Genomic DNA, 27,844 nt, shown 5'->3' on the forward strand with positions numbered 1-27,844 from the left:
TCTTTAAGGCTTCACTGAGGCGTCCTACATTTTAAACAAATACCCTGCTCATGCCCAAACATCCAAACAAATATTTACAATGTGCTTGATAACTCAAACTCCACCTCCCTCCAGCCTCTGGTGGTTCAGTAGGTTTGGGGTTGAACTGAGGGCCTACAGGACAGCTGAGGGCTGCTGTCACGTTTTAAGCAGAAACTGTGGTTAACTCTTTGTCTGAATTACCTTCATCATGTCCGCTCTTTTACCTGAGAATCATCCTAAAACATGCATCTCATCTGGAACATCAAAGATTTGTACAGAAGGAGAGACACTTCTGGTAAGCTCTTAGTTGGTGGTTTTGACTTGAGGAGAGATACTTCTGGTAAGCTCTTAGTTGATGGTTTTGACTTGAGGAGAGATACTTCTGGTAAGCTCTTAGTTGGTTGATTTTGACTTGAGGAGAGATAATTCTGGTAAGCTCTTAGTTGGTGGTTTTGACTTGACTGAGTCCATCTGCTGTTTATGGATTGGTGTGGGTGTTGCGAAGTAAATGGTGTGTTGAATCATGTTGTTGCTGAGGGAATGACACAACCACTTCACACTTCCTGTTTCTCCTCCCCGTTGTAACAGTGACTTCCTTTCCCATACTGTATCATGTACGTACGTACGCACGCATGCGCACACAAAATGCATGAATGTCATACACACACACACACACACACACACACACACACACACACACAGTTGAGGAAGTGGGACAAAATGATCATAGTTAGGCCTACACTTTTTGAATTCTAAGACTCCCTGTCCAGAACATTTATTAGATTTTTTTTGTGTTATGGGTTTGGTTGTGTGTGTGTTTTGTTTTTAGCACAGAGATCTCAGATAGCCATGTGTTTATGCCTGCTGGTACCTACTGTGTGTCTCTTGATCGTCTCTTAATTAGTAGTCTGCCCACTAATGACCTACACTACATCCTAATTATTTTTTAAATACTTAAAAAAAATGTTATAAACAATATAGAAAGACAACTTAACATCCCACAAACACAGCTCCACTAAACTAGACATGATGTTGGCTGGGACTGCCCAACCTTCAGCATACAGAGAAAAACAGATGGATAAAAACAAAAACAACAACTCAGACATACATTCATTTCAACAAACATTAATGACATCATAATTGCTCAGACCCACATGCTCCCACTGTATTCATACCCATCCGTCTCACAATAACATCCCTTTTCATTTCACATTTTTGGGATATCTTCAGCGCTTGTAACACACTTTATGCCATAATGGCTTCAAATTGCACTGTTTTGTTTCTCTCTGTAGCCCACATTTTGTCAATATTTAAATAATGAATTTGATTAATCCTCTGTTTTAACGACGGAGGATCATTTGATTTCCAGTTAAGTAAAGTTTTTTCAAAATAACTGATGAGAAAAGTATGGTCCAACCCATTGGGTATCTCACCGCACCCTCATATGTTGTGTCGTCAAATATGCCGATAGATGGATTAAAAGTAAACTTACACTGTAAAACGTCTGACAGCCAACTTTCTAACTCCGCCCATAACTTTTGACCTTTATGCCACTCCCAGAAAGCATTCATTATTGAGTCATTTGTAGTTTTACACTTAAGACGTGACTCTGCCGTTGTGCTGTCGATTGTGTACATTTTGTTTCTTGAATAATCCACTCTGTACATTGGTTTATACTGGATTAAGCATACATTTTCTTTCACTGTAATTTATTTTGTTATGTTCCAACACTCCCTCCATCTTGTGCCGTTATATCAATTATTTTTAGGTCTTGGTTCCAATAGTTTAGTTTATATTTTTTTCTAAGAGATTGTCAGTTGGATATGCTCTCTGCAAGGTTTTATATATCTTAACTATCATATGAATTTCATTTTCTGACTAAAATAGAATTACTTCAACATTGCTTTGATGTCCAAAATGTTTAAAATAAAAATGTTGTGATCTACAACTATTAAGTTGCATGTATTTAAAAATGTCACATTGGTCAGTCCAAAATGGCCTTTTAATTCTGTCATGGAAATAATTGTATTTCCTGTTACCAAGTCATTTATTTTATACCTTTTAGTTTCCCATGTGGGTGAATTTATTTGTGAATTCTGAAAAGCTATCCAAGGATTGCTCAATAGGGGTGTGTTTTTAGGAGTGATATTGGTTCTTGTAGAATCAGTTAAATCTTCCATGTTGTTCTAGTGTTCTAACTGGGAAATTGTTCATGTTCTTAGCTCCATCCTTTGAAAACAAACACGTAAAAAATTATCTGTGATTGAGTATGCGCATCTTCAATATGTACCCATTGTTCCAGTTTAGTGCATTTAACTCTACATCTCAAGTCTCGTTGGGTGGCTAATTGATACAGTTCCACATCTGGAAGGTTAAAACCACCCTCAGACTCAGGAAGATGTAAAACCTTCCTATTTTATTCTATGAGTTTTATTTGCCCATATGAAGTCTGTTATGACCGAGGATACTTTTGGGAGCCATGCCATTTTGAAGAGGTTTATTCTACCTGTAAAATTGATGGGAGGATTGTTCCATTTCATTCAATCTGCTAATGGGATAAAGTTATCTTTCCTGCTACAAGGCACCTATCTATACAACGTGCACACACCCTCACACATTTTCACACACAGCTTTATCTTCTGGAATTAGGTCAGTGGTTAGAGAATGGTTGATTAAAGGGTCTGTGATTTAGGAATGTGGTCTGTCTGTGTGCCAAAGCTTTCAGTATTAATGCATTCCAGGAAAGGCTTGGATTTATTTAGCACACACAGTATTCTCTGTTCCGACCTTCATCCCCCCACGTCTATATCTCTCCTCGCTCTCTTTCGGCATACCTCTATCTATCATAGATTTCCATTGATACTGCTTTTCATTTTTAGCTATATCCCCTGTTTATTCCTCATACTTCCCCTCAGAACCTCAGGCCCTGAGAACCTCTCCCTGCTTATCTGCCATTTCCTTCTCTTGTTCTCCATCTTTCTCTCCCTGCATCTGTTCACTCACCCATATAATGCAGTAAAATGGATCTCTCCTGTCTGCTCAGGCCACACTTGAGCGTCTAAAACTAGATAGAATATGTAGAAATTATGATGGACCTACATGTATATATTCTGGGAAGGCTTTCCAATAGATGTTGGAACATTGCTGCAGGGACTTCCATTCAGCCACGAGCATTAGTGAGGTCGGGCACTGATGTTGGGTGATTAGGCCTGGATTGCAGTCGGTGTTCCAATTCATCCCAAGTTCTTCCACAACGATCTCGACAAACCATTTCTGTATGGACTTACTTACTTACTTACTGACTTTATTGTCCCCGTGGGTAAATTTTGTTGCAGTGTCATGTACACATTTAAAGTGCCGTTTAAATACAAAACAAGATTGACAACACAATTTTCATAACAGTTACGCACCAATAAAAATAATAATAATAAGATATATATATATATTTTTTTTTTAAAGAAAAGACTAGCCTTTTCTTATCACACCTGGCACAAATGATTGTCTCGTTCTGTTTTTCCTGCTGAGGGGTGCCCTATACCTGCGCCCAGGGGGGAGTAATTCAAAGTCCAGGTACAGGGGGTGGCTTGGGTCTAAAATGACCTCGCTTTGTGCACGGGGGAATTGTTATGCTGAAACAGGAAAGGGCCTTCCCCAAACTGTTTCCACAAAGTTGGAAGCACAGAATCTCCTAGAATGCTAGTGTATGCTGTAGTGTTAAAATTTCCACTCACTGGAACTAAGGGGCCTAGCCCAAACCATGAAAAACAGCCACAGACCATTATTCCTCCTCCACCAACCTTTACCTACCTCAATGCATAGTGCCAACTGTAGTGTTCTCCTGCCATCTGCTAAGCCCAGATTTGTCTGTTGGACTGCCAGATGGTGAAGCGTGATTCATCACTCCAGAGAACGTATTTTCACTGCTCTAGAGTCCAATGGAGGCAAGCTGTACACCTCTCCAGCCGATGCATAGCATGGTGATCTTAGGCTTGTTTGCGGCTGCTCGGCCATGGAAACCCATTTCCATGGCCAAGTAGCCGTTCTTGTGCTCACATTGTTTCCAGGGAAAGTTTGAAACTCGTAGTGAGTGTTGCCACCAAGGTCAGAGGACTTTTAAGAGCTTCAGCACTCAGCGGTCCTGTTCTGTGTGCTTGTGTGGCCTACCACTTCGCGGCTGAGCCGTTGTTGCTCCTAGACGTTTACACTTTACAATAACAGCACTTACAGTTGACAGGGACAGCTCTAGAAGGGCAGAAATTTGATGAACAGACTTGTTGGAAAGGTGGCATCCTATGAAAGTGCCACGTTGAAAGTCCCTGAGCTCATAAGTAAGGCCATTCTACTGTCAATGTTTGTCTATGGAGATTTCTTGGCTGCGTGCTTGATTTTATACACCTGTCAGCAACGGGTGTGGCTGAAACATACTTTTGCATATATAGTGTAGATACATACATACATTTGTGATAAAAAAAAAACAAACATTCGCAATGCTTCCCAACAGCTTCATTTCAGAGAACACAACTCTGTGGTTTCAATGCATCTACAATCTTGTTTGTCCCCAATGGGCCCTGGTCAAAAGTAGTGCACTACGTAGGGAAATAGGGTGCATTTGGATGCCGCTTTGTCTCATGTCTAGGAGCTTGGCTCTTCAGTTCAGTTCTTCCTGTGATGCCCCAGACCACCACAGGAAGTTGCTTTGTGACTGACCACTGCTTCCTGTTTTGAAGGCTTCAGAGTGGCGATGGGAGGTTTTCACCATATGTCTCGGATTTATGAGAAACACTGGCGACAAGGAGAGAACTGTTGAGGACAAAGATTTTGTTTCTTTCTTTCTCGCTCTTTCTCCCAACGATGCATAAACACACACACACACACACACACACACACACACACACACAAGGTAGCGTGGCTAATTCTATCATTCAAGTAGAGGTTACAGATCGTTAAAGGTTACATGACTCTTTAGCAAACATTTTAGAAGACAGTGTACACTGTGTGTGTGTTTGTTTGTTTGTTTTTCTCACCATGCTTGTCTTTATAAGCCTGCGTACAGGTCACTTGTGTACAACTGAATGAATGTGTTTGTGTGCCCAGGTACTCTCTTTTCAAGGTCATTTGTTCAGGGTCTATATTGATGTCCGAGGTGTGTGTGTGTATTGATACGTGCACTGAGGTTGTGTGTAGACATATGACAAATGAAGTCATGTCACATGGCATTTGCTCCTCCAGATCAACACAAACCTCTGTCTGTGAGACGATATCCTCATAGAACTACATATCATTCTCTAGAGACTTGTTACTGGTCTTGTCCCAATACCCACACTTGCCTCCTAAATACACTGCTCAAAAAAATAAAGGGAACATTAAAATAACACATCCTAGATCTGAATGAATGAAATATTCTTATTAAATACTTTTTTCTTTACATAGTTGAATGTGCTGACAACAAAATCACACAAAAATTATCAATGGAAATCAAATTTATCAACCCATGGAGGTCTGGATTTGGAGTCACACTCAAAATTAAAGTGGAAAACCACACTACAGGCTGATCCAACTTTGATGTAATGTCCTTAAAACAAGTCAAAATGAGGCTCAGTAGTGTGTGTGGCCTCCACGTGCCTGTATGACCTCCCTACAACGCCTGGGCATGCTCCTGATGAGGTGGCGGATGGTCTCCTGAGGGATCTCCTCCCAGACCTGGACTAAAGCATCCGCCAACTCCTGGACAGTCTGTGGTGCAATGTGGCGTTGGTGGATGGAGCGAGACATGATGTCCCAGATGTGCTCAATTGGATTCAGGTCTGGGGAACGGGCGGGCCAGTCCATAGCATCAATGCCTTCCTCTTGCAGGAACTGCTGACACACTCCAGCCACATGAGGTCTAGCATTGTCTTGCATTAGGAGGAACCCAGGGCCAACCACACCAGCACATGGTCTCACAAGGGGTCTGAGGATCTCATCTTGGTACCTAATGGCAGTCAGGCTACCTCTGGCGAGCACATGGAGGGATGTGTGGCCTCCCAAAGAAATGCCACCCCACACCATGACTGACCCACCGCCAAACCGGTCATGCTGGAGGATGTTGCAGGCAGCAGAACGTTATCGACACGGCGTCTCCAGACTGTCACATGTGCTCAGTGTGAACCTGCTTTCATCTGTGAAGAGCACAGGGCGCCAGTGGCGAATTTGCCAATTTTGGTGTTCTCTGGCAAATGCCAAACGTCCTGCACGGTGTTGGGCTGTAAGCACAACCCCCACCTGTGGACGTTGGGCCCTCATACCACCCTCATGGAGTCTGTTTCTGACAGTTTGAGCAGACACATGCACATTTGTGGCCTGCTGGAGGTCATTTGCAGGGCTCTGGCAGTGCTCCTCCTGCTCCTCCTTGCACAAATGCGGAGGTAGCGGTCCTGCTGCTGGGTTGTTGCCCTCCTACGGCCTCCTCCACGTCTCCTGATGTACTGGCCTGTCTCCTGGTAGCGCCTCTATGCTGTGGACACTACGCTGACAGACACAGGAAACCTTCTTGCCACAGCTCGCATTGATGTCCCATCCTGGATGAGCTGCACTACCTGAGCCACTTGTGTGGGTTGTAGACTCTGTCTCATGCTACCACTAGAGTGAAAGCACCGCCAGCATTCAAAAGTGACCAAAACATCAGCCAGGAAGCATAGGAACTGAGAAGTGGTCTGTGGTTATCACCTGCAGAACCACTCCTTTATTGGGTGTCTTGCTAATTGCCTATAATTTCAACCTGTTGTCTATTCCATTTGCACGACAGCATGTGAAATTTATTGTCAATCAGTGATGCTTCCTAAGTGGACAGTTTGATTTCACAGAAGTGTGATTTGACTTGGAGTTACATTGTGTTGTTTAAGTGTTTCCTTCATATTTTTGAGCAGTGTAGTATGCAAAAACAAGAGTTCGACCGATTATGATTTTTTTAACGGCGATACCCATTTTTGGAGGACCAAAAAAAGCAGATACCGATTAATCAGCCGGTTTAAAAAAAAATATATATATTATATTTGTAATAATGACAATTACAACAATACTGAATGAACACTTTTTAAAAACTTAATATAATACATCAAATCTATTTTGTCTCAAATAATGAAACATGCTGTCACGTTCTGACCTTAGTTCTGTTATTATATCTTTGTTTTAGTATGGTCGGGGCTTGAGTTGGGTGGGCAGTCTGTTTGTTTTTCTATGTTGGTTTTTGAGTATGGTTCTCAATCAGAGGCAGCTGTCAATTGTTGTCCCTGATTGAGAATCATACTTAGGGAGCCTGGCTTTCACTTTTGGGTTGTGGGTGTTTGTTTTCCGTGTTAGTGTTTGGTTTACACTGTACTGTTATGGTTTTGTATATTCACGTCATCGTTTATTGTTTTGTTAGAGTGTTCTATTGTCTTTATTAAAAACATTATGGACACTTACCACGCTGCGCATTGGTCCTCCAATCCTTCTCGCTACTCCTCATCAGAAGAGGAGGACGAGAACCCTTACACATGCTCATGTTGGTTTAAATAATGCAAAAAACACAGTGTTGGAGAAGAAAGTAAAAGTGCAATGTGTGCCATGTAAAAAAGCTAACGTTTAAGTTCCTTGCTCAGAACATATTAAAGCTGGTGGTTCAATATTCCCAGTTCTTCAATATTCCCAGTTAAGAAGTTTTAGGTTGTAGTTATTTTAGGAATTATGACGCATCGACTATTTCTCTCTATACCATTTGTATTTCATATACCTTTGACTATTAGATGTTCTAATAGGCACTTTAGTATTGCCAGCCTACTCTCAGGAGTTGATAGGCTTGACGACATAAACAGCGCTGGGAAGCAAGCATGGCTAACACGGAACCCAAACCGCTGCGCTCGTGCGCCATCGTGCATAAATGTATTTTGTCCCCCCACATCAAACGCGATCACGACACGCAGGTTAAAATATCAAAACAAACTCTAAACTAATAACATTAATTTGGGGCTTGCACTTGCTAGCTAATTTGTCCTATTTAGCTAGCTTGCTGTTGCTAGCTAATTTGACCTGGGATATAATCATTAGGTTGTTATTTTACCTGAAATGCACAAGGTCCTCTCCTCCGATAATTATTCCACACATTAAACGGTCCACCGAATTGTTTTTAGTCATCTCTCCTCCTTATATGGTGAATGGCATTTAAACTTTCGTAGTTTTACCATGACAACCGGCAACACTTTTCGTCTTTCAATCACCCACGTGGGTATAACCAATGAGGAGATGGCATGTGGGTACCTGCTTCTATAAAACAATGAGGAGATGGGAAAGACTGGACTTGCAGCGTGATCTGTGTCAGAAATTGAAAGGACTTCTATTTTATCTCTTGGCAACGCAGACGCCTGTTGACGCTCGCGAGCTGTGTGGGTGCAATAATTGAATAACATAGATTTCTAAATGTATTTTGCAACGCTCGCCCATGCGACGTGCATTCGCGGCAGTCAGGGTATTACGAGCCTGCTGTCGCCTTCTACCGCTCAGTCAGGCTGCTCTATCAAACCATAGAATTAATTATAATAAACACAGAAATACAAGCCGTTGTCTAAATATTCTTGTTACATTGCGCAACCTTCAATGTTATGTCATAATTATGTAAAATTCTGGCAAATTAGTTCGCAGCGAGCCAGGTGGCCCAAACTGTTGCATATACTCTGACTCTGCTTGCAATGAACGCAAGAGAAGGGACACATCTTCCCTAGTTAAAATTGCCTGCTAACATGAATTTATTTTAACTAGATATGCAAGTTTAAAAAAAATATACTTGTGTGTATTGATTTTAAGAAAGGCGTTGATGTTTATGGTTAGGTACAGTCGTGGAATGATTGTGCTTTGTTTGAGAATGCGCAAGTTAAATCATCACCCATTTTGCATAGTAGGCTGTGATTCGATGATAAATTACCAGGCACCACATTGATTATATGCAACACAGGACAAGCTAGTAAACCTAGTAATATCATCAACCACGTGTAGTTTAACTAGTGATTATGTGAAGATTGATAGTTTTTTATAAGGTAAGTTTAATGCTAGCTAGCAACTTACCTTAGCTCCTTGCTGCACTCGCGTAACAGGTGGTCAGCCTGCCACGCAGTCTCCTCATGGATTGCAAAGTAATCGGCCATAATCGGAATCCAAAAATGCAGATTACCGATTGTTATGAAAACTTGAAATCGGCCCTAATTAATCGGCCATTCCGCTGCACCTCTAGCAAAAACATGTAGGTTTATATTGTGTGCAATTTCAATAATCTAGTGTGCTTTAAATGCCAGGATGTCATACTCAGTTTGGCTTTTCATCTAGTAGAATTCACTGCACACTTTTGAGGAAGAGAATCTTCTTTTCACACAGGCATGTTCGACAACAGCTGATAACCCGAATAGGGGACGTGTTCCACAACATCAACAAACTGCTGGGAACAATCTGGATTGCACATATGATGACACATTCTCAGTATGGATGAGTAGTATGTTGATATTTGGACCTTACTGCATATGATCGTACTAAACAGTATGTTCTAAATAGTACGCGGTACAATTAGTACAAAGTTTGGAGTTTAAATAAGTAGTAGGCAAGCCAGATTTAGGACACGGCCATTGTCTGGCTGTGTGTGAAATGGCACCACATAGGGCCCTGGTCAAAGGTGGTGTACTATACTGTATAGGGAATAGAGTGCCATCTGGGACACCTCTGATTGGGGAAGTACAGTGCCTTGCGAAAGTATTCGGCCCCCTTGAACTTTGTGAAGAATCAACAACAAGTGGGACACAATCATGAAGTGGAACAACATTTATTGGATATTTCAAACTTTTTTAACAAATCAAAAACTGAAAAATTGGGCGTGCAAAATTATTCAGCCCCCTTAAGTTAATACTTTGTAGCGCCACCTTTTGCTGCGATTACAGCTGTAAGTCGCTTTGGGTATGTCTCTATCAGTTTTGCACATTGAGAGACTGACATTTTTTCCCATTCCTCCTTGCAAAACAGCTCGAGCTCAGTGAGGTTGGATGGAGAGCATTTGTGAACAGCAATTTTCAGTTCTTTCCACAGATTCTCGATTGGATTCAGGTCTGGACTTTGACTTGGCCATTCTAACACCTGGATATGTTTATTTTTGAACCATTCCATTGTAGATTTTGCTTTATGTTTTGGATCATTGTCTTGTTGGAAGACAAATCTCCGTCCCAGTCTCAGGTCTTTTGCAGACTCCATCAGGTTTTCTTCCAGAATGGTCCTGTATTTGGCTCCATCCATCTTCCCATCAATTCTAACCATCTTCCCTGTCCCTGCTGAAGAAAAGCAGGCCCAAACCATGATGCTGCCACCACCATGTTTGACAGTGGGGATGGTGTGTTCAGCTGTGTTGCTTTTACGCCAAACATAACATTTTGCATTGTTGCCAAAAAGTTCAATTTTGGTTTCATCTGACCAGAGCACTTTCTTCCACATGTTTGGTGTGTCTCCCAGGTGGCTTGTGGCAAACTTTAAACAACACTTTTTATGGATATCTTTAAGAAATGGCTTTCTTCATACCACTCTTCCATAAAGGCCAGATTTGTGCAATATACGACTGATTGTTGTCCTATGGACAGAGTCTCCCACCTCAGCTGTAGATCTCTGCAGTTCATCCAGAGTGATCATGGGCCTCTTGGCTGCATCTCTGATCAGTCTTCTCCTTGTATGAGCTGAAAGTTTAGAGGGACGGCCAGGTCTTGGTAGATTTGTAGTGGTCTGATACTCCTTCCATTTCAATATTATCGCTTGCACAGTGCTCCTTGGGATGTTTAAAGCTTGGGAAATCTTTTTGTATCCAAATCCGGCTTTAAACTTCTTCACAACAGTATCTCGGACCTGCCTGGTGTGTTCCTTGTTCTTCATGATGCTCTCTGCGCTTTTAACGGACCTCTGAGACTATCACAGTGCAGGTGCATTTATACGGAGACTTGATTACACACAGGTGGATTGTATTTATCATCATTAGTCATTTAGGTCAACATTGGATCATTCAGAGATCCTCACTGAACTTCTGGAGAGAGTTTGCTGCACTGAAAGTAAAGGGGCTGAATAATTTTACACGCCCAATTTTTCAGTTTTTGATTTGTTAAAAAAGTTTGAAATATCCAATAAATGTCGTTCCACTTCATGATTGTGTCCCACTTGTTGTTGATTCTTCACAAAAAAATACAGTTTTATATCTTTATGTTTGAAGCCTGAAATGTGGCAAAAGGTCGCAAAGTTCAAGGGGGCCGAATACTTTCGCAAGGCACTGTATCAGTAACGAATGTCTAGTGTCTAAGCTATACATGGTACAGACACAGGCCTTTAGACTGCAAGATAAACAAGTCATTGATAGCATTTCGATGGTATTTATGTCCAGTCATTATCGCTTGGTCTCAAGGCGTTTTATGTGCACCTGGGTGTGAATGGCCGGGAGAAACCACACTAGTACTGATGAAGTACTGTAGATTTAGTGCCACATTGATTTTCTTTGGCATCACTGGAGCTAGTGTCTGGCTGTCTGTCTGTCTGTCTGTCTGTCTGTCTGTCTGTCTGTCTGTCTGTCTGGCTGGCTGGCGTGTAACCAGGATTTCTCCAAAGATATTCTCAAAGAAGCAGCAGAGAGGAAAGGGATACTCTTTTTTGTTATCTTCCAGGAACAAAAAAAGAGTGGGAATAGAGAAGAGAGAAAAGGGAGCTAGCTATGAGTTGATGAATAAAGGAGGCATGATGATCAGACATAACTGATCCCTGTTGGGAGAACACCTGTTTGACAGAGACTGTTACATGAAGGAACAGGGACTTAAAACCCACCACCACTGTTCTCTTTCTCTAGCTATCCCCCCCGAACTCCGTGTCCCCTCTCCATGTGATCACACTCATGTGTACATACCAGGCACCCCCCCCCCTCTCTCTCTCTCTCTCTCTCTCTCTCTCTCCCTCTCTCTCCCTCACCGTCTCTCTCTCTCTCTCTCACCGTCTCTCTCTCTCTCTCTCTCTCTCGCTCTCTCCCTCTCTCTCCCTCACCGTCTCTCTCCCTCTCTCTCTCTCTCTCTCTCTCGCTCTCTCACAGCAATCTCTCTTCCTCTTTTTACCAAACAGTCCTTCTGTTTACAGTTGAACAGTTAAAGGGGCTTTTTATTGGTTATACCTGACTAGCCAACTAACCTTTGACCCTGATCAGTGTATGATGCAGTCAACCTTAACGATATGACATAGATAAAAGGACGTGCTAAATGACTGAAGCTTCTGAACAAGGTATCTGGGTTTCCTCTTGGACAAGAAGCTTCAGTAGAGTAAATGTACAGACCTGATCAACAAAAAGACTCAAAGGAGACTGTACTTTCTCAAAAAGCTGGAATCTTGTAATGTTAGTTGTACTATACTGACTCTGTTTTACAAATCTTTCATTGAGAGTATTTTATCTTTTTGTATTGTTTGTTGGTTTAGCAATTCCACTGTCAGCCAGAGAAATATGCTGAGAGGGATTATCACCACAGCAAGCAAGGTACTTGGAGTCCAACAGACAGGCCTGGATGAGATCTTTACGGTCAGGGTCCTCCCCAAGGTACTTGCAGTCAAACAGACAGGCCTGGATGAGATCTTTAAGGTCAGGGCCCTCCCCAAGGTACTTGCAGTCAAACAGACAGGCCTGGATGAGATATTTAAGGTCAGGGTCCTCCCCAAGGTACTTGGAGTCAAACAGACAGGCCTGGATGAGATCTTTAAGGTCAGGGTCCTCCCCAAGGTACTTGGAGTCAAACAGACAGGCCTTGATGAGATCTTTAAGGTCAGGGCCTTCCCCAAGGTACTTGGAGTCAAACAGACAGGCCTGGATGAGATCTTTAAGGTCAGGGCCCTCCGCAAGGTACTTGGAGTCAAACAGACAGGCCTGGATGAGATCTTTAAGGTCAGGGCCCTCCCCAATGTACTTGGAGTCAAACAGACAGGCCTGGATGAGATCTTTAAGGTCAGGGCCCTCCGCAAGGCTCACAAAATCATTTTAGACCCAAGCCACCCGGACTTTGAACTACTCCCCTCTGGTCGCAGGTATAGAGCACCCCTCAGCAGGAAAAACACAACTAGACAATCATTTGTGCCAGGTGTGGTATCCCTCCTAAATAGCTCAGGCTAATGTTCCTATCAACTCAGTAACTGTTATGAAAGTTGTATTGTCAATTTGTTTTGTTGTTTAAATGCCACTTTAAACGTGTACATGACACTACAACAACATTTCCCCATGGAGACAATAAAGCCAGTAAAGGCTGACGCAGTTGAAGGAGATAGATGGGCCCATAGAATTACATTCAGGAGGCTGTGCAGCGAAGATTGCTAAGGTCCTACACCTATTTGTTTGGTGCATTTCTCCATGGGTGTTTGTGTGGGTTCAGATTCTACATTGATTCTACATTGATTCTACATTACTCCGATTTAAGTTTAATGTTTACCCGCGTTAGACCTATTATTGAGTATCGGCTAGGCTGATTGATAAGATTGCCAAGGTATTCATTGGCTGCGCTAGAGGAACCTTTTAATGTGTGTTAACGTGATTGGATTACAGAACGTGACCGAGCCCCCTCTGTTCTTCCCTGGTTCTCCATCATTCAGACTCCAGCGCCGATGCTGCCACAGATTGCCTTTGACAGTTCAAAAAAAATCTAGAGCTAGATATATCTGTAATTGAATAAACCCACCCCTCTCTCTCTCTCCTCGAGCGGAACAGTGATAGAACTCAGATCATTCGGAGGCCAAAGTCATCAAGGGGGCATGGAATTAGAATTTTCAAAGCCCATCAGTGTTTGATTAATGGGTTATTGGTGAAGGTCAAAGGCACTCTGACACATGTTATCAGAAAGAACACCAGCAAAGTGAAATGAGCCTCTGCTGGGCTGGGTAGGAGTGTAGGTTTATCTGTATTCATTCATTCATTCATTCATCTCTCTCTCTGTCTCTCTAATTTCCTCTTATCGATTCCCCACACATCCGCTCCTCCTCTCTCTATAGGATGGGTCTCGTGCTGGTCGTGAGAGGAAGAAGACGGTATCCTTCAGCAGCAGTCTCTCTGAGAGGAAGATCAGCAGCGCTGCAGACTGCATCAGCGCCATGGTGGGGAACATCACCCATTACACACACTAATTATAAACCAGTTACTACACTAGTTACACTTGTTCCATTCTAGTTGTACAGTTCTGAAGTGGCAGTGTCTGTTGGTTTGTTTTTTATACAAGTGACACAGTGCACACCATAACAAAACATTTCACAACGGAAAACGAAGAAAAAAAAAGTTTCTTATTGGTCAAGTGCAGGCAGTTCTTTCCCGTTTCTGCCCATTTGCTTCCTAGTGAATAGGATCAAGGTGTGTGCATGTTTGACGTCTCATCTGTCTCCAGATGGAGGGTACTGAGTTTCGGAAGGTGCGCTCCAACTCACGAGTCTACCAACGCTACTACCTGCTGGAGTCAGGTCTGCAGGCCCTGCGATGGGAGCCCTCCAAGAAGGAGTCAGACAAGGCCTGCATCGCCGTCCCTTCCATCAGAGAGGTAGGTAGCTACACCCGTATCGCCGTCCCCTCCATCAGAGAGGTAGGTAGTTACACCCGTATCTCCGTCCCCTCCATCAGAGAGGTAGGTAGCTACACCCGTATCGCCATCCCTTCCATCAGAGAGGTAGGTAGCTACACCCGTATCGCCGTCCCTTCCATCAGAGAGGTAGGTAGCTACACCCGTATCGCCGTCCCCTCCATCAGAGAGGTAGGTAGCTACACCCGTATCGCCGTCCCCTCCATCAGAGAGGTAGGTAGCTACACCCGTATCGCCGTCCCCTCCATCAGAGAGGTAGGTAACCCGTATCGCCGTCCCTTCCATCAGAGAGGTAGGTAGCTACACCCGTATCGCCGTCCCCTCCATCAGAGAGGTAGGTAGCTACACCCGTATCGCCGTCCCCTCCATCAGAGAGGTAGGTAGCTACACCCGTATCGCCGTCCCGTCCATCAGAGAGGTAGGTAGCTACACCCGCATCGCCGTCCCCTCCATCAGAGAGGTAGGTAGCTACACCCGTATCGCCGTCCCGTCCATCAGAGAGGTAGGTAGCTACACCCACATCGCCGTCCCTTCCATCAGAGAGGTAGGTAGCTACACCCGCATCGCCGTCCCTTCCATCAGAGAGGTAGGTAGCTACACCCGTATCGCCGTCCCTTCCATCAGAGAGGTAGGTAGCTACACCCACATCGCCGTCCCTTCCATCAGAGAGGTAGGTAGCTACACCCGTATCGCCATCCCCTCTATCAGAGAGGTAGGTAGCTACACCCGTATCGCCGTCCCCTCCATCAGAGAGGTAGGTAGCTACACCCGTATCGCCGTCCCCTCCATCAGAGAGGTAGGTAGCTACACCCGTATCGCCATCCCCTCCATCAGAGAGGTAGGTAGCTACACCCGTATCGCCGTCCCCTCCATCAGAGAGGTAGGTAGCTACACCCGTATCGCCGTCCCTTCCATCAGAGAGGTAGGTAGCTACACCCGCATCGCCGTCCCTTCCATCAGAGAGGTAGGTAGCTACATCCGTATCGCCGTCCCCTCCATCAGAGAGGTAGGTAGCTACACCCGTATCGCCGTCCCTTCCATCAGAGAGGTAGGTAGCTACACCCGTATCGCCGTCCCCTCCATCAGAGAGGTAGGTAGCTACACCCGTATCGCCGTCCCCTCCATCAGAGAGGTAGGTAGCTACACCCGCAACGCCGTCCCTTCCATCAGAGAGGTAGGTAGCTACACCCGCAACGCCGTCCCCTCCATCAGAGAGGTAGGTAGCTACACCCGCATCGCCGTCCCTTCCATCAGAGAGGTAGGTAGCTACACCCGTATCGCCGTCCCGTCCATCAGAGAGGTAGGTAGCTACACCCGTATCGCCGTCCCCTCCATCAGAGAGGTAGGTAGCTACACCCGTATCGCCGTCCCCTCCACAGGAGAGGTAGGTAGCTACACCCGTATCGCCGTCCCTTCCATCAGAGAGGTAGGTAGCTACACCCGTATCGCCATCCCCTCCATCAGAGAGGTAGGTAGCTACACCCGTATCGCCGTCCCCTCCATCAGAGGTAGGTAGCTACACCCGTATCGCCGTCCCCTCCATCAGAGGTAGGTAGCTACACCCGTATCGCCGTCCCCTCCATCAGAGGTAGGTAGCTACACCCGTATCGCCGTCCCCTCCATCAGAGAGGTAGGTAGCTACACCCGTATCGCCGTCCCCTCCATCAGAGAGGTAGGTAGCTACACCCGTATCGCCATCCCCTCCATCAGAGAGGTAGGTAGCTACACCCGTATCGCCATCCCCTCCATCAGAGAGGTAGGTAGCTACACCCGTATCGCCGTCCCCTCCATCAGAGAGGTAGGTAGCTACACCCGTATTGCCATCCCCTCCATCAGAGAGGTAGGTAGCTACACCCGTATCGCCGTCCCCTCCATCAGAGAGGTAGGTAGCTACACCCGTATCGCCGTCCCTTCCATCAGAGAGGTAGGTAGCTACACCCGTATCGCCGTCCCCTCCATCAGAGAGGTAGGTAACCCGTATCGCCGTCCCTTCCATCAGAGAGGTAGGTAGCTACACCCGCAACGCCGTCCCCTCCATCAGAGAGGTAGGTAGCTACATCCGTATCGCCGTCCCCTCCATCAGAGAGGTAGGTAGCTACACCCGTATCGCCGTCCCTTCCATCAGAGAGGTAGGTAGCTACACCCGTATCGCCGTCCCCTCCATCAGAGGTAGGTAGCTACACCCGTATCGCCGTCCCCTCCATCAGAGGTAGGTAGCTACACCCGTATCGCCGTCCCCTCCATCAGAGAGGTAGGTAGCTACACCCGTATCGCCATCCCCTCCATCAGAGAGGTAGGTAGCTACACCCGTATCGCCGTCCCCTCCATCAGAGAGGTAGGTAGCTACACCCGTATCGCCATCCCCTCCATCAGAGAGGTAGGTAGCTACACCCGTATCGCCATCCCCTCCATCAGAGAGGTAGGTAGCTACACCCGTATCCCCGTCCCCTCCATCAGAGAGGTAGGTAGCTACACCCGTATTGCCATCCCCTCCATCAGAGAGGTAGGTAGCTACACCCGTATCGCCGTCCCCTCCATCAGAGAGGTAGGTAGCTACACCCGTATCGCCATCCCCTCCATCAGAGAGGTAGGTAGCTACACCCGTATTGCCATCCCCTCCATCAGAGAGGTAGGTAGCTACACCCGTATCGCCATCCCCTCCATCAGAGAGGTAGGTAGCTACACCCGTATCGCCATCCCCTCCATCAGAGAGGTAGGTAGCTACACCCGTATCCCCGTCCCCTCCATCAGAGAGGTAGGTAGCTACACCCGTATTGCCATCCCCTCCATCAGAGAGGTAGGTAGCTACACCCGTATCGCCGTCCCCTCCATCAGAGAGGTAGGTAGCTACACCCGTATCGCCGTCCCTTCCATCAGAGAGGTAGGTAGCTACACCCGTATCGCCGTCCCCTCCATCAGAGAGGTAGGTAACCCGTATCGCTGTCCCTTCCATCAGAGAGGTAGGTAGCTACACCCGCAACGCCGTCCCCTCCATCAGAGAGGTAGGTAGCTACACCCGTATTGCCGTCCCCTCCATCAGAGAGGTAGGTAGCTACACCCGTATCGCCGTCCCTTCCATCAGAGAGGTAGGTAGCTACACCCGTATCGCCGTCCCCTCCATCAGAGAGGTAGGTAGCTACACCCGTATCGCCATCCCCTCTATCAGAGAGGTAGGTAGCTACACCCGTATTGCCATCCCCTCCACCAGAGAGGTAGGTAGCTACACCCACATCGCCGTCCCCTCCATCAGAGAGGTAGGTAGCTACACCCGTATCGCCGTCCCCTCCATCAGAGAGGTAGGTAGCTACACCCGTATCGCCGTCCCTTCCATCAGAGAGGTAGGTAGCTACACCCGTATCGCCGTCCCTTCCATCAGAGAGGTAGGTAGCTACACCCATATCGCCGTCCCCTCCATCAGAGAGGTAGGTAGCTACACCCGTATCGCCGTCCCCTCCATCAGAGAGGTAGGTAGCTACACCCGTATCGCCGTCCCCTCCATCAGAGAGGTAGGTAGCTACACCCGTATCGCCGTCCCCTCCATCAGAGAGGTAGGTAGCTACACCCGTATCGCCGTCCCCTCCACCAGAGAGGTAGGTAGCTACACCCGTATCGCCATCCCCTCCATCAGAGGTAGGTAGCTACACCCGTATCGCCGTCCCGTCCATCAGAGAGGTAGGTAGCTACACCCGTATCGCCGTCCCCTCCATCAGAGAGGTAGGTAACCCGTATCGCCGTCCCCTCCATCAGAGAGGTAGGTAGCTACACCCGTATCGCCGTCCCTTCCATCAGAGAGGTAGGTAGCTACACCCGTATCGCCGTCCCTTCCATCAGAGAGGTAGGTAGCTACACCCATATCGCCGTCCCCTCCATCAGAGAGGTAGGTAGCTACACCCGTATCGCCGTCCCCTCCATCAGAGAGGTAGGTAGCTACACCCGTATCGCCGTCCCCTCCATCAGAGAGGTAGGTAGCTACACCCGTATCGCCGTCCCCTCCATCAGAGAGGTAGGTAGCTACACCCGTATCGCCGTCCCCTCCACCAGAGAGGTAGGTAGCTACACCCGTATCGCCATCCCCTCCATCAGAGGTAGGTAGCTACACCCGTATCGCCGTCCCGTCCATCAGAGAGGTAGGTAGCTACACCCGTATCGCCGTCCCCTCCATCAGAGAGGTAGGTAACCCGTATCGCCGTCCCTTCCATCAGAGAGGTAGGTAGCTACACCCGCAACGCCGTCCCTTCCATCAGAGAGGTAGGTAGCTACACCCGTATCGCCGTCCCCTCCATCAGAGAGGTAGATAGCTACACCCGCAACGCCGTCCCTTCCATCAGAGAGGTAGGTAGCTACACCCGTATCGCCGTCCCCTCCATCAGAGAGGTAGGTAGCTACACCCGTATTGCCATCCCCTCCACCAGAGAGGTAGGTAGCTACACCCACATCGCCGTCCCCTCCATCAGAGAGGTAGGTAGCTACACCCGTATCGCCGTCCCCTCCATCAGAGAGGTAGGTAGCTACACCCGTATCGCCGTCCCCTCCATCAGAGAGGTAGGTAGCTACACCCGTATCGCCGTCCCCTCCATCAGAGAGGTAGGTAGCTACACCCGTATCGCCGTCCCGTCCATCAGAGAGGTAGGTAGCTACACCCGTATCGCCATCCCCTCCATCAGAGAGGTAGGTAGCTACACCCTATCGCCGTCCCCTCCATCAGAGAGGTAGGTAGCTACACCCGTATCGCCGTCCCCTCCATCAGAGGTAGGTAGCTACACCCGTATCGCCGTCCCCTCCATCAGAGAGGTAGGTAGCTACACCCGTATCGCCGTCCCCTCTATCAGAGGTAGGTAGCTACACCCATATCGCCGTCCCTTCCATCAGAGAGGTAGGTAGCTACACCCGTATCGCCGTCCCTTCCATCAGAGGTAGTACACACCTAGGAGGAGACCAAAGTGGAGACAGCGATGTTATGAATCTTTATGGAGTTAACTCCTGATAAATGCAATGACGTCTGGTTTCCTGTAAAAAACAGAGCAATTAAATTGAATGATCTGCAATACATTTAAATGGAGTTTGCACTCATCAGGAATGGACTATTCTTCAGCACTGTCTTGGAGCCAAATATAACTCAGTCAGTCAATGGAACTGAGTGAAACAATAAGAACTCTTGACTCTCATGTACTGTTCTGTACTTGGTCTCATTTGATTGGATCCTTCTTCGTGTCTTTCTAGGTCCGCACCGGTCGCAACACAGAGACCTTTAGGACCAACGGCGTCTATGACCAAATCTCTGAGGACTGTGCCTTCTCTATCATCTATGGAGAGACCTATGAAGCTCTGGACCTGGTGGCTAACTCTGCAGAGGTGGCCAACATCTGGGTCACTGGCCTGAGGTAGGATAGATGTCCACAATGTCTTGCTAGGTTGCCAGATCTGGTTGTGCTTTAGTTTAAACAACTCTCCATGGCTAAGTGGTGTCATATCAAAAGGATGTCAAGATCCTTGAAGATGTACAGTAAATCTAGACCGACACCCAAATGGATCTCACAGTTAGACAATGGAAGTGAATGAAAACAACTGGAACAGATGACTCCCATAGTATTTCCTACCCTGGTATCTTTTAATTATGACAATCTCTGTGCAATCCTTCTCCGTCTCATCCTAGGTATCTGATTCTGTATGGGAAGCATGCCATAGACATGATGGCCAGCAGTGAGGACAGCCTTCGTCTCGCCTGGCTAGCAGAGACATTTTCCTCTATGGTTGTCTCAGATGGACAGGGTGGAGGAGAGGAGGTGGGGATCAGTTTGCGCTCGGCTGTAGGTCTGATCAGGAGTGTTAACCCTGGGGTGAGGAGTGAGAAAGTGGAACACCGGTTTAAGGAGCTCCATCGTGTCAAGGAGAGGATGAATGGGGCCAGGACATCTGGAGTTGGAACTGTGGCTGAAGCAAAGGTTGGGGCTTCAGTTGTAGCTGTGATTGGCTCAGGAGCTGGCGATGAGGATAGGGCTCCAGCTGTGACTGAAGTTGAGGAAAGGGATGGGGGTGAATCTGGAGCTGGGACTGGAGCAAACGCAGACAACAGAAGAGGAGGGATAGAGGACAGGGTAACCAAGGAGGAGTTCATTGAGGTCTTTCACGACCTTTGCACCCGACCGGAGATCTACTTCCTGCTGGTGCAATTCTCTAGCAACAAGGAGTACTTGGATACCAAGGATCTAATGAGGTTCCTGGAGGTTGAGCAGGGCATGACTCAGGTAAGGATGGTGAAGAGGACCACTTTTCTGTTCTGCCAGTAGGACTGTTTCAATGGGTTTTCTGTTCTGCCAGTAGGACAGTTTCAATGGGTTCTGTTCTGCCAGTAGGACAGTTTCAATGGGTTTTCTGTTCTGCCAGTAGAACAATTTCATGGGTTTTCTGTTCTACCAGTAAGACTGTTTCAGTGGGTTTTCTGTTCTGCCAGTAGGACAGTTTCAATGGGTTTTCTGTTCTGCCAGTAGGACAGTTTCAATGGGTTTTCTGTTCTGCCAGTAGGACAGTTTCAATGGGTTTTCTGTTCTACCAGTAGGACAGTTTCAATGGGTTTTCTGTTCTGCCAGTAGGACAGTTTCAATGGGTTTTCTGTTCTACCAGTAGGACAGTTTCAATGGGGTTTCTGTTCTGCCAGTAGGACAGTTTCAATGGGTTTTCTGTTCTGCCAGTAGGACAGTTTCAATGGGTTTTCTGTTCTGCCAGTAGGACAGTTTCAATGGATTTTCTGTTCTGCCAGTAGGACAGTTTCAATGGGTTTTCTGTTCTACCAGTAGGACAGTTTCAATGGGGTTTCTGTTCTGTCAGTAGGACAGTTTCAATGGGTTTTCTGTTCTGCCAGCAGGACAGTTTCAATGAGTTTTCTGTTCTGCCAGTAGGACAGTTTCAATGGGTTTTCTGTTCTGCCAGTAGGACAGTTTCAATGGGTTTTCTGTTCTGCCAGTAGGACAGTTTCAATGGGTTTTCTGTTCTGCCAGTAGGACAGTTTCAATGGGTTTTCTGTTCTGCCAGTAAGAGTGTTTCAATGGGTTTTCTGTTCTGCCAGTAGGACAGTTTCAATGGGTTCTGTTCTGCCAGTAGGACAGTTTCAATGGGTTTTCTGTTCTGCCAGTAGAACAATTTCATGGGTTTTCTGTTCTACCAGTAGGACAGTTTCAATGGGTTTTCTGTTCTGCCAGTAGGACAGTTTCAATGGGTTTTCTGTTCTGCCAGTAGGACAGTTTCAATGGGTTTTCTGTTCTGCCAGTAGGACAGTTTCAATGGGTTTTCTGTTCTGCCAGTAGGACAGTTTCAATGGGTTTTCTGTTCTACCAGTAGGACAGTTTCAATGGGTTTTCTGTTCTGCCAGTAGGACAGTTTCAATGGGTTTTCTGTTCTGTCAGTAGGACAGTTTCAATGGGTTTTCTGTTCTGCCAGTAGGACAGTTTCAATGAGTTTTCTGTTCTGCCAGTAGGACAGTTTCAATGGGTTTTCTGTTCTGCCAGTAGGACAGTTTCAATGGGTTTTCTGTTCTGCCAGTAGGACAGTTTCAATGGGTTTTCTGTTCTGCCAGTAGGACAGTTTCAATGGGTTTTCTGTTCTGCCAGTAGGACAGTTTCAATGGGTTTTCTGTTCTGCCAGTAGGACAGTTTCAATGGGTTTTCTGTTCTGCCAGTAAGACAGTTTCAGTGGGTTCTCTGTTCTGCCAGTAAGACTGTTTCAGTGGGTTCTCTGTTCTGCCAGTAAGACTGTTTCAGTGGGTTTTCTGTTCTGCCAGTAAGACTGTTTCAGTGGGTTCTCTATTCTGCCAGTAAGACTGTTTCAGTGGGTTTTCTGTTCTGCCAGTAAGACTGTTTCAGTGGGTTCTCTGTTCTGCCAGTAAGACTGTTTCAGTGGGTTTTCTGTTCTGCCAGTAAGACTGTTTCAATGGGTTTTCTGTTCTGCCAGTAGGACAGTTTCAATGGGTTTTCTGTTCTGCCAGTAGGACAGTTTCAGTGGGTTTTCTGTTCTGCCAGTAGGACAGTTTCAATGAGTTTTCTGTTCTGCCAGTAAGACTGTTTCAGTGGGTTTTCTGTTCTGCCAGTAAGACTGTTTCAATGGGTTTTCTGTTCTGCCAGTAGGACAGTTTCAGTGGGTTCTCTGTTCTGTCAGTAAGACTGTTTCAATGGGTTTTCTGTTCTGCCAGTAGGACCGTTTCAGTGGGTTCTCTGTTCTGCCAGTAAGACTGTTTCAATGGGTTTTCTGTTCTGCCAGTAGGACAGTTTCAATGGGTTTTCTGTTCTGCCAGTAGGACAGTTTCAGTGGGTTTTCTGTTCTGCCAGTAGGACAGTTTCAATGAGTTTTCTGTTCTGCCAGTAAGACTGTTTCAGTGGGTTTTCTGTTCTGCCAGTAAGACTGTTTCAATGGGTTTTCTGTTCTGCCAGTAGGACAGTTTCAGTGGGTTCTCTGTTCTGTCAGTAAGACTGTTTCAATGGGTTTTCTGTTCTGCCAGTAGGACAGTTTCAGTGGGTTCTCTGTTCTGCCAGTAAGACTGTTTCAATGGGTTTTCTGTTCTGCCAGTAGGACAGTTTCAATGGGTTTTCTGTTCTGCCAGTAGGACTGTTTCAATGGGTTTTCTGTTCTGCCAGTAAGACTGTTTCAATGGGTTTTCTGTTCTGCCAGTAGGACTGTTTCAGTGGGTTTTCTGTTCTACCAGTAAGACTGTTTCAATGGGTTTTCTGTTCTGCCAGTAGGACAGTTTCAGTGGGTTCTCTCCCCTTTTCTCTCTTTTTCTCTTCTATTGTCCCTCTTAGCTCTGTCTAGCTGATAAGAAATAAAGTGTCTCTCCAATAGACAGTTGTCGATTTAGAAATACAAGTAACAATTTCACTTCAAGAGATGCTCATTTCTCTGTTCTCTTCTGCCCTCCGTGTCTAGGTGACTGAAGACACCAGTCTGGAGCTCATCCAATCCCACGAGCCGTCGGAGGAGGGACGTCGCCAAGGCTGCCTCTCATTGGACGGTTTCACCAGATATCTCACCTCCCTGGAGTGCCACCTGTTTGACCCGGAGCACAGCCAGGTGTGCCAGGACATGAGCCAGCCCTTATCCCACTACTACATCAACTCCTCCCACAACACCTACCTCATCGAGGACCAGTTCAAGGGGCCCGCTGACATCACCGGCTATATCCGCGCTTTAAAGATGGGCTGCAGGTGTGTGGAAGTGGATGTCTGGGATGGCCCTAGCGACGAACCCATGGTTTATACCAGTCACACCCTCACCTCGCCCGTCAAGTTCCACTGTGTCCTGGATGTGATCGGCCGTTTTGCGTTCGAGGCTTCGGAGTTTCCACTGATCCTGTGTGTGGAGAACCACTGCTCCCCCTGCCAGCAGAGAGTCATGCTCCAGCACCTGAGGAGGATACTAGGGGAGAGGTTGTACACGAAGCCTCTCAGGGAAGGGGAGGTGTACCTGCCCTCGCCTAATGCCCTGAGGGGCAAGATCCTGTTGAAGGGGCAGAAGTTGGAGGAGGGATGCGGGGGGGCGGAGGGGGACGTGACTGACGAAGACGAGGGGGCGGAGATGTGCCAGAGGATGAAGGCTGGTAACAGTGGAGAAGGAGCGGGGGAGGGGGGGCAGAAAGGTGGAGGGGGTGGTGGTACTAGTAGCATTAAATCCCTGACCCCTCCTACTACCCCTAAACGGTTCCAGCTCCTAAAGGAGCTCTCTGACTTGGTGACTCTGTGCAAGTCAGTACGTTTTACAGACTTCCAGATGTCGTTCTCTATCCAGAAACCCTGGGAGCTCTGCTCGTTCAATGAGACCCTAGCTTTGCGCTGCGCCAGCGAGCGCCCAGGAGACTTTGTCAACTACAACAAGCGCTTCCTGTCGCGGGTCTACCCAAGCGCCATGCGCATCGACTCCAGCAACATGAACCCACAGGACCTGTGGAAGTGCGGTTGCCAGATTGTGGCTTTGAACTACCAGACGCCCGGGTTGATGATGGACCTTAACATCGCCTGGTTCCGCCAAAACGGGAATTGTGGGTACGTGCTGCGACCCGCCATCATGCGACAGGAGGTGTCGTATTTCAGCGCTGATACAAGAGACTCTGTGCCGGGTGTGTCCCCTCAGCTGCTCCATGTCAAGGTGAGTGGCTAGCAGATAGACAGCAGTGTTTATTTACATCTGTTTAATGGAGGCTCCTATTCACTGCCTGGCTTGTTGGCTCCTTAATGGTTGAATGGTATTGGTTCCATTATTCAGTACACTTCTCTTAGTGGTTGAATGGTATTGGTTCCATTATTCAGTACACTTCTCTTAGTGGTTGAATGGTATTGGTTCAGTTATTCAGTACACTTCTCTTAGTGGTTGAATGGTATTGATTCAGTTATTCAGTACACTTCTCTTAGTGGTTGAATGGTATTGGTTCAGTTATTCAGTACACTTCTCTTAGTGGTTGAATGGTATTGGTTCCATTATTCAGTACACTTCTCTTAGTGGTTGAATGGTATTGGTTCCATTATTCAGTACACTTCTCTTAGTGGTTGAATGGTATTGGTTCCATTATTCAGTACACTTCTCTTAGTGGTTGAATGGTATTGGTTCAGTTATTCAGTACACTTCTCTTAGTGGTTGAATGGTATTGGTTCCATTATTCAGTACACTTCTCTTAGTGGTTGAATGGTATTGGTTCCATTATTCAGTACACTTCTCTTAGTGGTTGAATGGTATTGGTTCAGTTATTCAGTACACTTCTCTTAGTGGTTGAATGGTATTGGTTCCATTATTCAGTACACTTCTCTTAGTGGTTGAATGGTATTGGTTCCATTATTCAGTACACTTCTCTTAGTGGTTGAATGGTATTGGTTCCATTATTCAGTACACTTCTCTTAGTGGTTGAATGGTATTGATTCAGTTATTCAGTACACTTCTCTTAGTGGTTGAATGGTATTGGTTCAGTTATTCAGTACACTTCTCTTAGTGGTTGAATGGTATTGGTTCCATTATTCAGTACACTTCTCTTAGTGGTTGAATGGTATTGGTTCAGTTATTCAGTACACTTCTCTTAGTGGTTGAATGGTATTGGTTCCATTATTCAGTACACTTCTCTTAGTGGTTGAATGGTATTGGTTCCATTATTCAGTACACTTCTCTTAGTGGTTGAATGGTATTGGTTCAGTTATTCAGTACACTTCTCTTAGTGGTTGAATGGTATTGGTTCCATTATTCAGTACACTTCTCTTAGTGGTTGAATGGTATTGGTTCCATTATTCAGTACACTTCTCTTAGTGGTTGAATGGTATTGGTTCCATTATTCAGTACACTTCTCTTAGTGGTTGAATGGTATTGATTCAGTTATTCAGTACACTTCTCTTAGTGGTTGAATGGTATTGGTTCCATTATTCAGTACACTTCTCTTAGTGGTTGAATGGTATTGGTTCAGTTATTCAGTACACTTCTCTTAGTGGTTGAATGGTATTGGTTCCATTATTCAGTACACTTCTCTTAGTGGTTGAATGGTATTGATTCAGTTATTCAGTACACTTCTCTTAGTGGTTGAATGGTATTGGTTCAGTTATTCAGTACACTTCTCTTAGTGGTTGAATGGTATTGATTCAGTTATTCAGTACACTTCTCTTAGTGGTTGAATGGTATTGGTTCAGTTATTCAGTACACTTCTCTTAGTGGTTGAATGGTATTGGTTCAGTTATTCAGTACACTTCTCTTAGTGGTTGAATGGTATTGATTCCATTATTCAGTACACCTGCATCAATCAAACAAATAAAATAAATCAATCAATAAACCGGATCCATCCATGCAGGTGATCAGTGGTCAGAACCTGCCCCGTCCGAAGGGTTCTGGAGCTAAAGGAGATGTGGTGGACCCGTACGTCTACGTGGAGATCCACGGTATCCCTGCCGACTGTGCCGAGCGCCGCACCCGCACGGTGATGCAGAACGGAGACAACCCCATCTTTGACGAGAGCTTTGAGTTCCAGATCAACCTGCCAGAGCTGGCCATGGTGCGCTTCGTGGTGCTGGATGACGAATTCATAGGGGACGAGTTCATAGGTTAGTAGTGGAGGGAGGGCGAAGGTCAGCTCTGCACTGACTGCTAGTCCGGTGTCGAGTCTGCTTTTGGTTGAGCTTGTCTGAAGCCAATAAATATTTGATTTGATACTACAACAACCTTTCAGCCATGTGAAGATTATTGCTAGCTCACAAGCAAGTATCACTAGCTAAGATAAAGAACACTTGGTAGCAGTTAAAGAGTGAGTGAACATCCACTATCTTCTCATGGTCATTTCATTGTCTAACACTCTTGTACATCATTTGTAATCCCCCGTTTTACCACAGGTCAGTACACCATTCCCCTGGAGTGCCTACAGCCAGGCTACCGGCACATACCATTACAGTCACTGATGGGGGAGGACCTCCCGTACGCCATGCTGTTCGTCCATGTGGCCCTCACCAACCGGAGAGGAGGGGGAAAGCCCTACAAGCGGGGGCTGTCTGTGCGGAAGGCGAGGCGAGGGAGGGACTATGCTGCACTCCGGGACCTGGGGATCAAAGAAGTGGACGAGGTTTTCAAAATGGCCGGCCCGCAACTGAAGGAGGCCACGGACCTGCGGGAGAACATGCAGGTGAGGCGGAAGGATAAACAGTAATTTATCAATCACAATTTTCACATTTCATGACTGAAATGCCTGTATACCTGTATTCACAACAGATGATGTCTAACTCAGAATGGTAGATTGAAACCTCTATGGGTTGGGTTCATCTCAGTGATCACTAAACGATGACCATAAAGATGGCTGATCATTCCTCCAGAGACATCAACTGACTTGCCTAGTTAAATAAAGGTTCAATAAAAAAAACAGACATCAACAGGTTGAGACTGAGTGGTGGTGGCAGAGTGGCCTGATCTCTGAAGATCTGCTTTAGACTGACAGGTTATGGTAAGCTGATGGTAAGGTGATGGTCCCTGTAAGTGTAACAGTATAGCTTCCGCCCCTCTCTTCACCCCTACCTGGGCTCGAACCAGGGACCCTCTGCACACAGACAACAGTCACCCTTGAAGCATCGTTACCCATCACACCACAAAAGCCACAGCCCTTGCTGAGCAAGGGGAACAACTCCTTCAAGGTCTCAGAGCAAGTGATGATTGAAACGCTATTAGCACGCACCACCGCTAACTAGCTAGCCATTTCACATCGGTTACATAAGCATTTAGTC

General features: G+C 46.4%; 1 protein-coding gene across 1 annotated transcript in view; it reads left to right on the plus strand.

The window, feature by feature from the left end:
* Window positions 1–27,844, plus strand: part of LOC110487981 (inactive phospholipase C-like protein 2) — a 57,047-nt gene that overhangs the window by 12,242 nt on the left and 16,961 nt on the right. The window contains exons 2-8 of the mRNA XM_036971598.1: window positions 14,053–14,154; window positions 14,439–14,588; window positions 19,848–20,008; window positions 20,281–20,872; window positions 23,541–24,755; window positions 26,431–26,680; window positions 26,966–27,252. Coding sequence (XP_036827493.1) covers window positions 14,053–14,154; window positions 14,439–14,588; window positions 19,848–20,008; window positions 20,281–20,872; window positions 23,541–24,755; window positions 26,431–26,680; window positions 26,966–27,252 — 2,757 coding nt within the window. The remainder of the gene's footprint in view (window positions 1–14,052; window positions 14,155–14,438; window positions 14,589–19,847; window positions 20,009–20,280; window positions 20,873–23,540; window positions 24,756–26,430; window positions 26,681–26,965; window positions 27,253–27,844) is intronic.

This window comes from Oncorhynchus mykiss, chromosome 32 (assembly GCF_013265735.2).
Source record: "Oncorhynchus mykiss isolate Arlee chromosome 32, USDA_OmykA_1.1, whole genome shotgun sequence".
Lineage (NCBI taxonomy): Eukaryota > Metazoa > Chordata > Actinopteri > Salmoniformes > Salmonidae > Oncorhynchus > Oncorhynchus mykiss.